At 42.0% G+C, this 15233-nt stretch overlaps 2 protein-coding genes and 1 long non-coding RNA gene across 6 annotated transcripts in view; 1 reads left to right on the top strand and 2 right to left on the bottom strand.

Annotated features, from left to right (window-relative positions):
* Window positions 1-7833, bottom strand: part of TULP3 (TUB like protein 3) — a 66787-nt gene extending 58954 nt beyond the window's left edge. Inside the window, exon 1 of one of the 2 annotated variants that reach the window (XM_015061443.3) lies at window positions 7657-7833. In XM_015061443.3, the coding sequence (XP_014916929.1) occupies window positions 7657-7697 (41 nt within the window). In that variant the 5' untranslated portion in view covers window positions 7698-7833. The remainder of the gene's footprint in view (window positions 1-7656) is intronic. The other variant, XM_015061444.3, reaches the window with a different exon arrangement.
* Window positions 7834-7909: 76 nt separating this feature from the next.
* On the top strand, window positions 7910-8492 carry LOC113603678 (uncharacterized). The gene is made up of 2 exons (XR_003425364.2): window positions 7910-8257; window positions 8402-8492. It is a non-coding gene; the product is annotated as an uncharacterized LOC113603678 (long non-coding RNA).
* A 394-nt stretch (window positions 8493-8886) lies between these two features.
* Window positions 8887-15233, bottom strand: part of RHNO1 (RAD9-HUS1-RAD1 interacting nuclear orphan 1) — a 7475-nt gene continuing 1128 nt past the window's right edge. For 2 of the 3 annotated variants that reach the window (XM_027074051.2, XM_027074052.2), the window contains exons 2-3: window positions 11509-11760; window positions 8887-10231 (exon numbers count right to left, since the gene is read on the bottom strand). In XM_027074051.2, the coding sequence (XP_026929852.1) occupies window positions 9635-10231; window positions 11509-11676 (765 nt within the window). In that variant the 5' untranslated portion in view covers window positions 11677-11760 and the 3' untranslated portion in view covers window positions 8887-9634. Of the gene's footprint in view, window positions 10232-11508; window positions 11781-15233 lie in introns of all 3 variants that reach the window. The other variant, XM_053225718.1, reaches the window with a different exon arrangement.

Below are 15233 nucleotides of genomic sequence, written 5' to 3'. Positions count from 1 at the left end.
CAACTGCCAAAACAGTGCCTCTGCTAAGCTAAGTGACACCCACAGTAATTTCTTTTATGACTTTTGAGAGACCACTTCGAACACTCAAAAGAAAAGCAAAATTACAAAAGAAACTTAATGAACACCAGTACTTTCTAACATTACTCAACATTGGCAATGGCACATGATGTCTAGAACATGGAAGGCGTGAAACAGATGTTTATAAATAAATTAATTTTAAAGTTAGATGAAAAAACTCCTTTTAAGTATGCCTTAAAGAAATATTCTAATTCATTATCTCTTACTTTTGGACTTTCCAAAGTAGGTAAAAATTAGATACTACTGTCCCCATTTTATAGTTGTATGGCTATGGAAAATAATTAAGAAACTGAGAAAGGATCACTAAGTTACCCTGCCTAACCATGAGAAATATTCTGAACAGAAGTTACTGTAAACTTAAAATCATTTTTAATGAAAAAAAAACCTTTATTTTTAGTTTAAAACTGTGTATGAACTTTTCACAGACTTAATAAAATAGTACCTACCCTATTGGCTTTACACATTACCAGAGATGATAAACACTTCTGCTCTATTCTTTGGTTTTCTCATTTAAATTTCCTCTTAGTTATGTGCTTAAATGGGACAATATGTCTAGCACATAGCAGACCAAGATTACTCAGTCTGAGATCATTATTCTATATCAGAAAAGCTGGAAGCAGTTATTTTTTTAAATTTTTTAAAAATCTTTTAGGGGCGCCTGGGTGGCGCAGTCGGTTAAGCGTCCGACTTCAGCCAGGTCACGATCTCGCGGTCCGTGAGTTCGAGCCCCGCGTCAGGCTCCGGGCTGATGGCTCGGAGCCTGGAGTCTGTTTCCGATTCTGTGTGTGTGTCTCTCTCTCTGCCCCTCCCCCGTTCATGCTCTGTCTCTCTCTGTCCCAAAAATAAATAAAAAACGTTGAAAAAAAATTTTTTTTTTAATTAAAAAAAAATCTTTTATTTCTGAGGGAGGGAGAGAGACAGACAGAGAGAGAGACAGAAAGAGAGAGACAGAGCATGAGCGGGGGAGGGGCAGAGAAAGAGGGAGAATGAGAATCTAAAGCAGGATCCAGGCTCCGAGCTGTCAGCACACAGCCTGATGCGGGGCTTGAACTCACGAACTGTGACACCACGACCTGGGCCGAAGTCAGATGCTTAACTGACTGAGCCACCCAGGCGCCCCTAAAAAATTTTTTTAAAAAAGAAAGTGAAAAGGCAATCCACTGACCAAGAGGTAATATCTGTAAATCATTTATTTGATAGGGAATCACATCCAGAATACATATAAAGAACTCTTACAACTAAGTAATAAAAAGACAACCCAATTTAAAAGTTTACAAAGTAAATGAACAGATATTTCTCTAAAAATATAGGAATGACCAATAAGCACACGAAAAAATGCTCAACATTATTCATCATTAGAGAAATGCAAATCCAAAAAAGCACAATGAGATGCTACTTCACATCCACTAGGATAGCTATAATCAAAAAGATAGCAATAACAAGTAATGCTGAGGATGTAGAGACATTGGAACCCTAACACACTGCTGGTGGGAATGTAAAATGTTGCAGCCTTTTGGGAAAACAAGTCTGATAGCCCCTCAAGTTATAGAACATAGAGTTACCATATAACCCAATAACTTGACTTAGGTATATATGCAGAAGAAATAAAAATATATGTCCACACAAAGACTTGGACACTAATGTTCATAGCAGTATTATTCAAAACGGTCAAAAAGTGGAACAACTCAGCATGCTAACCCACACCCCGACCACACACACTCAAACGGTCAGCAGAGTCTGGAATTTAACTACCATGGTATTTCAATAAGTCTGCCAATAATCTTTTCAGTCAAAATGCCAGTTCATTTGAATTGTTAGGTAGCAGAATTTCCAACCCAGTGTATGCATGCTGAAGAAACCCATGGGAGGAATGGATTATAGTATATACAAGTGAAAAAGAGTCATCAGATTTCATGGTCTGAACTGATTATGGTGACAGGTAGTTGGGGCAAGAGCTATCAATAAAGTAATTTTCTCTAAGTCAACTGACAAATAGATTCGCCTTGTCCAAATCCCAAATGTTAATATTGGAAGACCATATTTTCACATGTACTGAGACACCAAGAATACCTCTGGCTCTAACAAAACATTGCTTCCGGAGAAAGGTATGTAAAGGTCAAATTAGAACTGCTAGAAAAGACTCCTTTGAAAGCTATCCTTCCTCCTCTGAGGACGAATGTTAGTATTCTAGTCTCAGCTGTCTTCTACTTGAATGACTGCCACAATCTGGAACTAACTTAATTGAACCTAGGGAATGAAAATCCATTTCCTAAGAGGCCCATTTAGTGGGGCCCATTTCTTTCCTTTAGAAAGAAGGGGGAATTGTTTGGGGATAGAGGCAACGAGAAGGAAAAGTTGGCAGCTGATTAAATCATCAGTTTGTCCCCAAATAATGCAGCAAGGAAAATTACTTCAGAATGAACCCTCTCCGTTTGCATGTTCCACAGAACAAAAGCAACAACATTCTTTCGAGTGAACCAATCAGAAAGGTTATTTTAAGTGCATAATTTGATTCAGAAGTCAAAAAACTTCATTTCTTCTTTCTAGATTTAAAAAGGCATGTTACTCAGAATCTAAGTTCATTCTACCTTTTGCCTGATTCTCCTTTCCTCGGGGGCTACATTTCTCTCTTCAGGAATGTTACTTATTTCCCTTCTATTTCTTGGGTAGAGATGAAAGTGCATTCGTGTGTGTGTGTGTGTGTGTGTGTGTGTGTGTGTGTCTAACAATACCAAAGAAGTATTTCTATTCCCTTTACAATGGATGAAATTAATACTCATTTGTACTTCACTAAAACATCTGATTTCAACTGTTCATCCTAAAAATAATCAGAATGTAATCAGTATCTGTTGTTATCATTTATATGTAAAAATGGCATCCAGAATATTTGGAATAGATATTTTGAAAAGTGGTGGGGGATGGAGGGTGGGGAGGGAAGAGGAGACTTCCCTCAGGGGCACCTGGGTGGCTCAGATTGAGTGGCTGACTTCAGCTCAAGTCATGACCTCACAGTTCATGGGTTCCAACCCTGCATCAGGCTTGCTGCTGTCAGCACAGAGCCTGCTTCTGATCCTTTCTCCCCCTCTCTCTGTGTCCCTCCCATGCTTGATCTCTCTCAAACATAAATTAAAATATTAAAAAAAAAGAAGAAATCAAAAGCCTGGATTTTACTTCTGAATTTTACCTTTGACTACATCACTTACTGGTCATGTGACCTTAGGTACATCACATCCTTTCTGAGCCTAAACTTCCCCATCTATAAAATGAAGATAACAACGACAGCCCTGCTTTCTTCAGGGCTATGAAGCTCAAAAGAGATCAAATGAGTGAAACACTATGAAGGCTGCAAAAGCTACCCAAATGTAAGCCCTTATTACTGATAATTTTATCTTGACAGATCTTCCCTTAATGCACAGCTTAAGAACTTTACTCAGCCAAAACACTCTTTTCTACTTTGTCTCTGGCTCATATGGCATTGCTGTAACAAAATTAAACCGTTAGAATAAGGAAACAGGTCAATCCTCTATTAAATTTGTTTCATTCTAAAACCTAAAATCAAAGGCAAACTGCAGATTTATTGAAGTTTCTTCCTGAAAAGCTGAATAGCAATGATTTATTCTTCCTGAAGACTGAAAAATAATCTTTGTTTTCTTCTTACAGTTCTATTTTCCATACTTTAATTACTACAGGAAAAAAATTAAAACTTGCAGTAACTATATAGTTCATATTCTTTTTTTTTTTAATGTGGTCATTTTTTAAAATTTTATTTTAGTGCTTTCATTTATTTATTTTGAGAGAGAGAGAGAGAGAGAGTGTGTGCAAGCAGGGGAGGGGCAGAGAGAGAGGGAGAGAGAATTCCAAGCAGGCTCCACCAACTCGGGGCTCAATCCCACAAACTGTGAGATCATGACCTGAGCTGAAATCAAGAATCAGATGCTTAACCGACTGAGCCACCCAGGTGCCCTGCTATAGTTCATATTCTAAAAATACATCTTGCCCATGATGAAAGTAGAAATCTGAGTTTAGTTAATTATATTTTACCCTAAAACTCAAAATCATCCAGTATTAGCAGTGGGGAAAGAATATTTGAAGATTTTTTAATATAATATCTTTGAAAGGTCCCATAAGACGCCCATCAATGAACTAGGTGACATGAAGACAATAAGAAAAGACACATTTTTCACTGAAAATCATTTTGTACCTTTTGAAATTTCAGCCATGTGCTGTTAAATATATATATATTTGCTATTTATTAATTCGTTATAAATCACTTAGGGCATCCAAGGAAGCCCTCATTTTCCAGAGGAGAAAACTGAAGCCAAAGAAGGAGATGTGCGGCTCAACATCACACTGCTAGAGAGGGAAAAGGCTGGGATTAGAACTCAGGAACACCGAGGAAGTTTCCAGTGCCTCCCACAATACCATGCGGTCAAACAGCAAATGCCATCTTATAAAAAATAAAAGCATTACTCTAACCCTCTTCAGAACTGTGGTCTTCCAGGGGGTTCTGGTGACGCATATGACACAATGCTCATCATTCGTGTTTTCACAGAAGTTCTAAGGCAGAGACAGACATGGCGATCTTCATTATCAAGCCTCATACCAGGTATTAAAGTAAGTGAATAAAGACAGCACATCAATCGGCATGTGGATAGGGCGTCTTTTCTCAAGCATAAGTGGATTTAAGTTGTAACCAGGCCAGGAAAATTTTGCAGCTTTCATTATTACTAACAGTAAGGATGTCTGATGAGGCAGAACAGATTCAGTAGAACAAAGAGCTTATTTCTAGTGAATTGATTCAGAGAAAATAAAGCAAAAGCAGACTGCAAGAAATTCTAGTTTTAAAGAAGCCATAATAATTCCACTATTCTCAAACAGGAGATCTAGGGGAATTATCAAGTCCCCTTCTAGTCCTAAAATCCTCAAGCAAGCAACTTCAACTCCTCCTCTGAGTAATTTCAAGCATACTGTTCCCCTTAGTAAGCAGAAACGTTACCATTTTCTTTCAACAGGCACAAATGCAGGGAAAACAGCAGAGTTTCCATAGGAAAAAATAAGAGAAATCAGAAATAAAAACTATTCCAAAAACTGTCTGAATTGTCTGCTTGGAACAGAAGGATCTTAGAAAAAAGAGAATTTACTGCAGGGATTATTCTCTCCTTTCTAAGTCTGTATTTAGCTTTCACATTTGGAAAAATACATTCATGATTGATATTGGGAGCTTTTAATATTTACCAAACATACTGCAGCCCTGTATTAGATAATCTGAGTATCTTTAAGCCCTGAGTAAGTCTCTTTGTCAACAAGTAGTTGATCTGATGAAACATTTAAAAAAGAAAGAACATGAGAGAGGATACCAAGCCTGGATGATACATAACCTCCAGCTACTACTGTTCATATTTCTAAAGAGAAAGCATGGCGTGTGGATAAACCACAGATGACTTTCTAAATCAACAGGGCAGCAAGGTCACATCACACCAAGAAATCTCTCGCCATACCTTCAATTATCTATCAGGAATAAAAGGCCAGAAAGAGCTCAAGTTCTAGCACCAACCAACCACAAGCATCTCCAAGGAATCTAGACTATAAAATGCCTAGCTTCACCAAAGGTCCTGAGTTTTGTTTCAAATTCCATCTCCAATTTTCACTAAATATTTCAGAAATAGGAAATATTTGGGGTTAGTAATTTTTCCATTTTGTTGAAAAGAAATCTTTAAAAAATTTTAAAAATAAAAGAGGGGGGGGGCCTGGGTGGCTTGGTTAGTTGGGCATCCAACTTCAGCTCAGGTCATGATCTCACAGCTCGTGGGTTCCAGCCCTGCATTGGGCTCTGTGCTAACAGCTTGCAGCCTGGAGCGTGCTTCAGATTCTGTGTCTCCCTGTCTCTCTGCTCCTCCCCTGCTCACACTGTGTGTCTCTCTCTCTTTTCAAAAATAAATGAACATTAAAAAAAATTAGAAAAAAAAAAAAAGAAATCTGTTTCATGGGAAAACAGTCACATAATTCAAAGAAAAAAAAAAAACACAGGAAACTTAAAAGTTAGATGTTATACTTCACACTGAAATGTATTAATACCAAAAACTCATTGAAACCATTAAACACACAACCTGAAGCCAAAATAGAAGAGATGTTCCACTCCCTCTCATCAACAACTGAGTTAAGTAGTGATAGAAACTGCACTTAAAATTACCTAGGGCAGGAGACACATTTGGTGACTCACTCTCCTTTGATGTCTGCTTTTAAATTAAAGAGCTGTTTTCTTTGGGAAGAAAAAGGAGGGAAACTTTAAAATTATCCCTTTAAACTTCAGGTCCAATAAATTAAAAACCATTTTGCCTCATGGTCTCGGTTTCTAAGTCAATTCCTTTCCCCCCCCCAAAATCATGAGTCATATATCAACATCTGGTACCCATGAAATTTACTTCCGTAAATTCATTTAATTAATTTATTGAATGCCCACAAGTGAACAAATACCATCTGAATTCGACGAAGACGCTGATTTTTAGCTCTACCTCCTCCTAGCACTTCCATATTTATGTCGGAAAACGTGGGTTATTTTTCTCTCATCTTGAAAAAAAGAAAGCGTAGCAAAGAAATTTCTCAGAGAGCAGCTATCACGTAAATAAAAAGATAAAACAGGAAAATGGGCGTTCTCTATCCCCAACGCCTCCTTCGTGACTTTTTAAATGATTTAGAATTGCTTAAATATCTACTAATCTAAACATCAGACTAAATCATTACACGCTACATCTTTATTTGCTTTGGTAATGGAATAAAAAGCAGGGAATACAGTTGGCGTGTATGATTTCAATCCTCAGACAATACCAAAGTTTGAAGCCAATGATTTCATGCCGCTCCCTGTTAACTTTTCATTAACCTAGCTAACAAGAAATTGACAGACTGAGATTTCAGATTGTTGTATTTCCCAGGCTCTCCCTCTGGCGGAGGCAGGAAAAAAGGGCACCGCAGAGAAAAAGAAGCACAAACAAGGGGTATGGTAGATGACAAATAAGACGAACAATCCTAAATAAGAATTACTGTAAAGCAGATAGATAGAAGCTAAAGAACAGTTTTGCACTTTCAGTTCTCGGACTCTGTTCTAGAATTCAGCACCGCCTGCCAAAAACAATGGCATTAGAGCAAATGATTAAATATCACCCACAGCCTTCCCCTGCGACACCCCGAGAAAAGACTTCATCCATTTCAATTATGATGACACTGCTCGGCAGTGCGTGAGAAGCAATAATACCGAACATTTTGAGTAAGCGAGGCCCACAGAGAGCAAGGCGAGCTCGTAACCAAAACTCCAAGAGTTTCCCAAGCAGGGACCAGAACACAAAGTCTTTGCTCTCAGTACCGGCTGCAGAACCGCTGCCTCCTACCGTCCACCAATAAAAAGGGGATCCTCCACCGTCGAGTAGGGGATAGGGGATTCGCCTCCTGCCGCCAAATCTGTCCCTACCTCCCCAACCCAAGACCACCGCCTTCTCTCTTCAGAGCTCCCAGAGAGGAGCGCCACAGTCTCACTCCATTCTTCCGCCCCGCTCGAGACGAAACCAGCCACCACCCCTCTCGGACCTGTCCCCGCGGGGTCCGAGTCGGCAGCGCGACGCCTCCATCCCCGCAGCTCAGGAAGTGGCGACCACGTCCACAATCCCCGACTCTGCTGCTAGGGTGGCAAGCCTGGCAGGCATCCGGGCCCCGCCCCCTGGCAACCACACTCTGCACTGTCGCCACCGCCTATTGGCCCTCGTGTCCACCGCTCTTCTCTCATTGGCTATTGCTGCCGCCCCAAGATGCGGGAGGGTTTCTAAGGGGCGGAGGCGCTAGGAGTTAAAGACGCCTGCGCGGGAGCTCTGGTGACGCGCCAGTAGGGCTGGGTCCATGGACCGCGGCACCGGGAAGGGGCCGAGGGCGGAGGGATGTGTTCGCTTCAGCAGTGTTGGCTTCCAGCTGCGAAGTCACTTCGTCGGAGGCGCGGCCCATCCCCCTAACCGCCACCCACGGAGCGGCTTCCCCACATCCCAGCAGTGTCTACCCAAAGACCACCCAGAGCGCTTCCAGAGGTCTATGTAATGTTAGGACTCATAGATCTCCGCCGACTCCGTCACAGTCCGGCCCCTCCCTGACACCAGAGCCTTCCGGGAACACTTGTACCCACTACGGCAGTCATTCCCGGGTAAATGCATCTTTCATAGTTACCTGGTCTCTCACTCCAATTGAACAAAACTTCAGCCCCCCTTCCTCCAGCCCAAACTTTTAGAGCATTGCTAGACCGACTCTACAGACTCTAGGAACCTTTCCCATTTATCTTTCTCTACAGCCTATGAACGATCTTCAAACATTCACATCCCGTGAGATCCACTATCTAAATATGTACTCTCGTTTCCAATAAACGTTGTCGCCAACCGTCACCTCCTTCTCACCACCAACTTATACATATCATTATAGCCTCTACAAAATATCCTGGCAAAAGTTATCGCATTTTATAGCATTGCGAGGTCAGCTGTTTCCACATCGGGTTCGCTTAAGAGGCACAGGACTTGGCACAAGCCGGGAGAGCAGAGCATAGCCTTGATGTGTCAGCCTCCACTCACTGTGTGACCCTAAACACAGTTCATTATCTGGGCTTCAGATCCCCATCTATAAAATAAAACGAAATAATCCCTGCTTGTTTAGCTCGGGCTGAACAGAGTAGGTTCTTAAAGCTGAATGGCTGCAGTTGAAGGAGACGCTATCTGTGTTGGGGAAAGGGCAATGGAGGCAGTTTTTGACTGGGTAGTTTCGCATTAGTTATGGTAAGCAGTCTTCTCTGAAAAGTTTCCATATTTAATTACATATTTTAAACAATCATTACAAGAAATCATTTTCCCACCCTGTGTGGTATTTTCAGATTTGTTTGAATGGAAATATAACCAAAACACAGCAAGCTTAAGTAACATCTCTGTCCCCTTTTTTTGCCCCTGATCCCACTGTATTCACTAACACAGGGCTTGGCACCTTTCCTCATCCTGACTTTTTAGCAGATGAGCAAGGTTGCAGAGGTCTAAAAAGGTTGCTCAGCTCTAAAAAGGTTGCTTTGATTTTTCCATCCACCATGCCACAAAGGAAGCTGCCGCTGAGCCTGACACAAGAGTTGGTACTCAAAAATGTGGAATGAATTAGGTTGAATGGGGTGATTAGAGGATTAATTAGTGGCTTAAAAAAACAATGAAGACCTTTTGTGGAGAAGGCAGTATTGCTGCACGATCAGTAATCAGGAGCAGGGTTCTCTAAAACCTTTCTGCAACCATTTATTTACAAACATTTTAAACAGTTACTATAAGATACTTTAAAATTTTAAACAGTTAATAGAAGAAAAATTTGAAGTGAACTGTTTATGACACTAAAAACTTTTTAGGAAAAGACATTTTAAAAAGCAAAGCTGGGAATCAAATTCCCTTATGACTCCAAGTCTCTAGTTAAACTATCTTTTTTCTGTTGATGTTACTGGCAGTATTTGCATTTTATTCTTCTGACATACACTTCTGTGAGCCAGAAAAGTAATTTAGCAACTCTATGAAAATTTCTTGAGATTGCTGCTGTCTGAGAAATCCAGTGAACTTTTCACAAGGAATTGGTTTTTATTCAGCTTCCCTCTCTCCCTGAGGTAAGTAAACAAGTGGCGTCGTCTTCTCCATGTGACCTTGATCCCATACTTCTCCTCAGGAGTGTCTTTAACTAGAACAGGCCCAGGCCCTGGGGTCTTGGGAGTACTGGTGTGAAAGGAGCCACTTGGAAGGCTATCTTCCCTCTGATCTGGGGGAATGGGCCCCTCCTTCACAAACGAAGACTCTGGGGTCTGAATATCAGGTGGAATGAACACGTAAGGTAAGTTTTGAAGTGTATGTGTGGACAGCTCCCCACAGCTTTGAGGACTGAGCACTGGAACTAAGGGCCTTCCAGAAATGCACTTTTCTGACTGATTGGCGCACTCCCTGGTTAAGGGGATCCCAAGTGTGGCTGAACTGGAAGATGGGGGGCTCTCAAATGTTAGATGTGGAAACTTGGAGGTGATGGATTTTCGACTTGAAAGTCTTGCCTGGTTTCGGCGATGGTGTTTCTGGTTCATTGGGAACCAGCTTTCTCCTGTTGTATCAAACTGAGGTGAAACCTAAGTAAGAATCAAAAACAAAAACCAAAAAGAAGTGAGGAGGGCTAGGTACCAGGTATGAACCTGAAGGAGGAAACTACATCCAAAGACCAGAATCTAAATGGGGGCCCATTATAGTAATGGACACAAAACAAAACATCTGTCTAATGGGACATTAAGAGAAAGGGATAGGAGCTGTGGGCAAGTTACTCAATCTGGTTTTCCATTTCCTCATGTGTAAGAAAGGGGACAATGCCACCTTCACGTTATCACACCACATGGCTGCAATTTGCTTAATTATCTTTAAACCTTGAGGGCAGAGACGGGCAGTGTTCTTCGCCTTTGATCCCCAGCACCCAGCAGAGTGCCTGGCACCAAGAAGGCCCCCAGGAAAGTGAATGGATGGATTCAAGAATCGGGAGTAGATCACATATGGACAGCAACTGGCCTAAGACCTGGCACGTGATGAGTTCTCAATAAATGCTCACTCCTCTTCTCATCCACAGGATTCTAGCATTTCAGTTTCTTCTACAATTCCGAAGCAAGTATTATGGTTCTTCCTAGCAATCCTGAACAAGTTTTATTAATCAAGCACTCTTACATGGAGATTTTTGCTTTTGTCTGGCCCTTGGCTATACCACCTCTCTGAAATATAGTAGTTCTGTTCTCTTCCCAGCGCTTCGAAACTGTCAAAACACAACATGCCATGGTGCACCTGGGTGGCTCAGTCGGTTGAGCATCCAACTTTGGGTCAGGACAGGATTTCACAGTTTGTGAGTCTGAGCCCCAATCAGGCTCACTGCTGTCAGCACAGTGCCGGCTTCAGATTCTCTGTCCCCCTCTCTCTCTGCCCCTCCCCTACTCATACTCTCTCTCTCTCTCTCAAAAATAAACAAATATTTAAAAACAAAAAATAGGACATGCCATTTTCTATGAAACAGTAAATATAGTGCCTAGCTAAATATTTTACCTCTCACATGAAGCTCAGGGAATAATCTCATTGTTTACTCATCCTGCCATTTGTCTGGCTTTTTCACCCAGCTACTGGTTAATGAAACTTTTATAGTGAACTGTTTAAGAAGAATGTGGGGGGAAAGACTCCAATTCCAACCAGCCCTAGCTTGAACTTAGAAAAGATATATACCAGAGAAGATGGCTGATGACAAAAAGAGTACATTGCCTCCTTGTCCCTGCCCCATAAATCTTATTCTTTGGAGGCCCTGGTTCAAGGGGCAGAAGAGTCAGCATCCTGAGAAGCCTAAATGAGCAAAAGTCAAAGTTAGAATCCCATGGCCTACCCAGGAAGTGATGGTGTTGTGGTCAATGGGCTTGCTGGCCACCTGTCTAGTGTGAGTGATGGGAAGCTGTGCAGATCCATAGTGGTGTTTGGGGCCCTCCAGTGGTGGTTGTTGGAATAGCAGCTGGGCTTTCTGGAACCCTTGGCGGCGTTTTTTTCTGGGAGGCATCAATAGGTGAATGACGAGCGGTTAATAACCACATCATGCTAGCTGTAGTCAGGTCGGGGTACAGGCTCCGATTCCAACCCATGCCTGCAGAGAAGAAACAAAAGCTGGGAAAAAATAATTCCGATGATTCCATCCCCAGCTCTTCCTCATACTCTGCCAGCCAGTTCTATCAACCACCATTCCTACCTCAATACTTTGGGGGACACAGCTTCCTATTCCTACACCAAGTAAAAACACGGTAGTTCACATTCAACAACATTCAGTCAATGAACAATTGTTGAGTGCCATGCTGGGTGCTGGGAATTTAAAGATGAAGAACCATTGATTCTACAAGCATTTATCAAGTGCCAAGTACTTGCAGGAACTCATAGGTGAGACTGTCCCTTTCTTCAATGAGCTGAGAGTCCAGCAGGGGGAGAGAGACAATTACAATAATGAGGAGAATGCTTCCACTCATTCCAGAGGAGGCTTTTAGACTTTCTAGAGAGGATGATATCTGACCTAGTATGAAAGGGCTACAGAAAGCCAAAAAGCTGAGAGGGCAAGGCCCTCTGGGCTGCAGAGCAACACATACAAAGGCCCAGAGACTTGAAAGGGCACTGTGAATTCAGGGTATTGCAGACTATGTAGCCAGACACAGGGTATGAAAAGATGAATATAGGAACTGAGAGGCTAGATCTGGTGTCAGGGTCAGATAAGAAAAGCCAGGAGTGCCATAGGAGTTTGGACATTAGCCTAAGGAATCACCAAAGATTTTCAAGCAGAAGGATGTGATCACACCTGGATTTTTTTCTTTAACTTTTTACTCCAGATAATTTTGAACACACACAAAGGCAGAATGAATAATATAATGAGCCTCCAACAACCATTAACCCATAGCCAATCTGGATGCATCCACACCCTTTATCCACCTCCCTACACCTGTATTATTTTGAAGAAAATATGATATTCCCAGTCTTTGTACCATTCCCATGAATAAACCTTACATATATGTATTCTTTAACATTATTACATATCCAGACATGTTCAATTTTTTCAGCAGTTTCATAAATGTCACAGTTGGTTGTTGTCTTTTAGACAGATCATCCTGGCAACTGTGGGAAAGGAGAGAAGTACCCTGGAAATACAGGGACCAGTTTAGGAGGTTTTGCTATGTTACTTAAGTGAGAAACGATGAGGCCTGAATCTGGGCTATGTCAGTGGAGATGGGAGGCTAGAGACAGAGGCAGGATCAAGGATCAAGAGGACCCACAGAGTAATAAAAAGTCTAAAAAAAGTGTCCACGGACTCTAGTAACCAGATCAACTTTAATAAGAACTTCATCAGTGGAAGAGTGGGAAAGATGTTTGAATTCAACAGAGCAGTGAATGGGAGGAACAGCCGGGCATCCTAGAAAGTCTGGCAATAGGGCAGACTGGCCATTCGTGATGCATTCATACAGCCAACAATCAAAAGTAACCTGCTCTGATTTATGTCACTAGGCTGTGGAAATATAGGGAAAGAAAAAAGGAAGGACAAACTCTCTACCTCAGCAGCTAAACATTTTTAGGGAGAACACAGGTAATACACACATCTACTTGTTCATTCATTCAGCCACTCAACAAATATTTACTGAGTACCAACAGTGCTCCTGGTGCTGGAAATATATGCCAGAGAACAAAATGAAATCCCGCCCTCATGGTGCTTACATCCTAGTTGGGAAGTGACTATGGAGAAAAGTCAAACAGGATAAGGGGTTGAGCCTATTTAGTGCTCCTTTAGACAGGGTTGTCAGGGAAGGTAACTGAAAAGGTGATATTTGAGAGGTGCCTGGGTGGCTCAGTCAGTTAAGCGTCCAACTCTTGGTTTCAGCTCAGGTCATGACCTCACAGCTTAGTGAGTTCAAGCCCTGCATCGGGTTCTGTGGTGACAGTGCGGAACCTGCTTAGGATTCTCTCTCTCCCCATCTCTCTCTGTCCCTCCCGTATTTGCACTGTCTGTTTCTCTCAAAATAAATAAACTTTAAAAAAAAAAAAGGTGATATTTGAGCAAATACCTGAAATGAAAAAAGGAGAATAAGCAATCAATAGAAAGGCAGAGTGAAGAATACTGCAGGCTTCGAGAACAGTAAATCCAAAAATCACAAGGTGAGAATATGTCTGATTTGTTCAAGAAACAGTAAGGTCAGCATGGCTGAACTGGAGAGCAGTAACAGATGTGAATGGGTTCACAGGCAAGGTTAAGGACTCCAGATTGAATTATTCCTAGATAGGAAGCCACCACAAGGCCCTGGACAGGTAAGGGACATAATATGATTTATATTTTTCAAAGATAACGTGAGGTGGTTTGTGAGAAAAGGTGTGTTGGGGAGTGCAGGCATGGAGAAAGGCAGCAGGACAACCTAAAGAGTTGCTACGGGAGTTCAGGGGAGAGTTGACAGCAATAGCAATGGCTCCAGTCAAAAGTGGTGACATTAGCCAGCCTGCAATGGACACTACGGTGCTCAACAGCAACCCTATTATGTTTCCTTCATCAGCTCATTATCCGCAATGATTATCCTAAGATGTTTCCACTTTCAGGGGCACTTAGGTGGCTCAGTCGGTTGAGCATCCTACTTTGGCTCAGGTCATGATCTCGCGGTCTGTGAGTTCGAGCCCCATGTCAGGCTCTGTGCTAACAGCTTGGACCCTGGAGCCTGCTTCGGATTCTGTGTCTCCCTCTCTCTCTGCCCCTCCCCTGCTCATGCTCTGTCTTTCTCTGTTAAAAATTAAAATAAACATTAAAAAAAAAAGATGTTTCCACTTTCTTAAAACTTCAGAACTCCCATCCTCTTTTAAAAAAAATAAATAAATGCTTATTTATTTTGAGAGAGAGAGCACGAGAGGGGGTAGGGGCAGAGAGAGAGGAGAGAGAGAGTCCTCAAGGAGGCTCTGCACTCAAGGGCCCCATCAGGGGGTTTAATCCCAGGAACCATGAGATCATGACCTGAGCCAAAATCAAGAGTCGGGTGCTTAACTGAGCCACCCAAGTGGCATTTCCCTTCTCTCTTAACAAATGACCTTACTTCCTACTTCCAAGGAAGCCGGGAGACACCAAAGAAAATATTCTCACTTTCCAGAAACCAAACATACAAACCTATATAGATCCGTATCCATCCTCTTTATGTGACAATCACAGATCAGTCCCTTCACTATCTAACACCTTGCCCTCTGGCTGTGCCTCAGAGCATTCCTTACTCTACACCTTTCTTAGGCAATCGGTTCACACCTAAAAGTAGGTGACTTAAGTATTTATATATTCAGCCTAGAGTTCTCCACGCTCAGGACCCATATACCTGCTGCCTACTTGACAGCAACCAGAGGACTCAAATGCACCTCAAAATCCAATACGTTTAAAACTGAATTCGTGATCATTTCCCCTGCACCCGCTCCACAGGTGATTACCTTCCAAGGCCCTTGCTCAGGGAATGGTACCACCGTTCATGTAGTGATGCAGCCAGAAACCTTGACATTTCCCTCCTGTCTCCCCATCCAACAGCACCAAGCCCTGACGATTTTATCTCTTAAGTAGGTCTTCAA

This window comes from Acinonyx jubatus, chromosome B4 (genome assembly GCF_027475565.1).
Source record: "Acinonyx jubatus isolate Ajub_Pintada_27869175 chromosome B4, VMU_Ajub_asm_v1.0, whole genome shotgun sequence".
Taxonomy (NCBI): Eukaryota; Metazoa; Chordata; class Mammalia; order Carnivora; family Felidae; genus Acinonyx; species Acinonyx jubatus.
The sequence above is the reverse complement of the archived record's forward strand: the minus strand, read 5'-3'. Positions and strand labels throughout refer to the sequence as shown.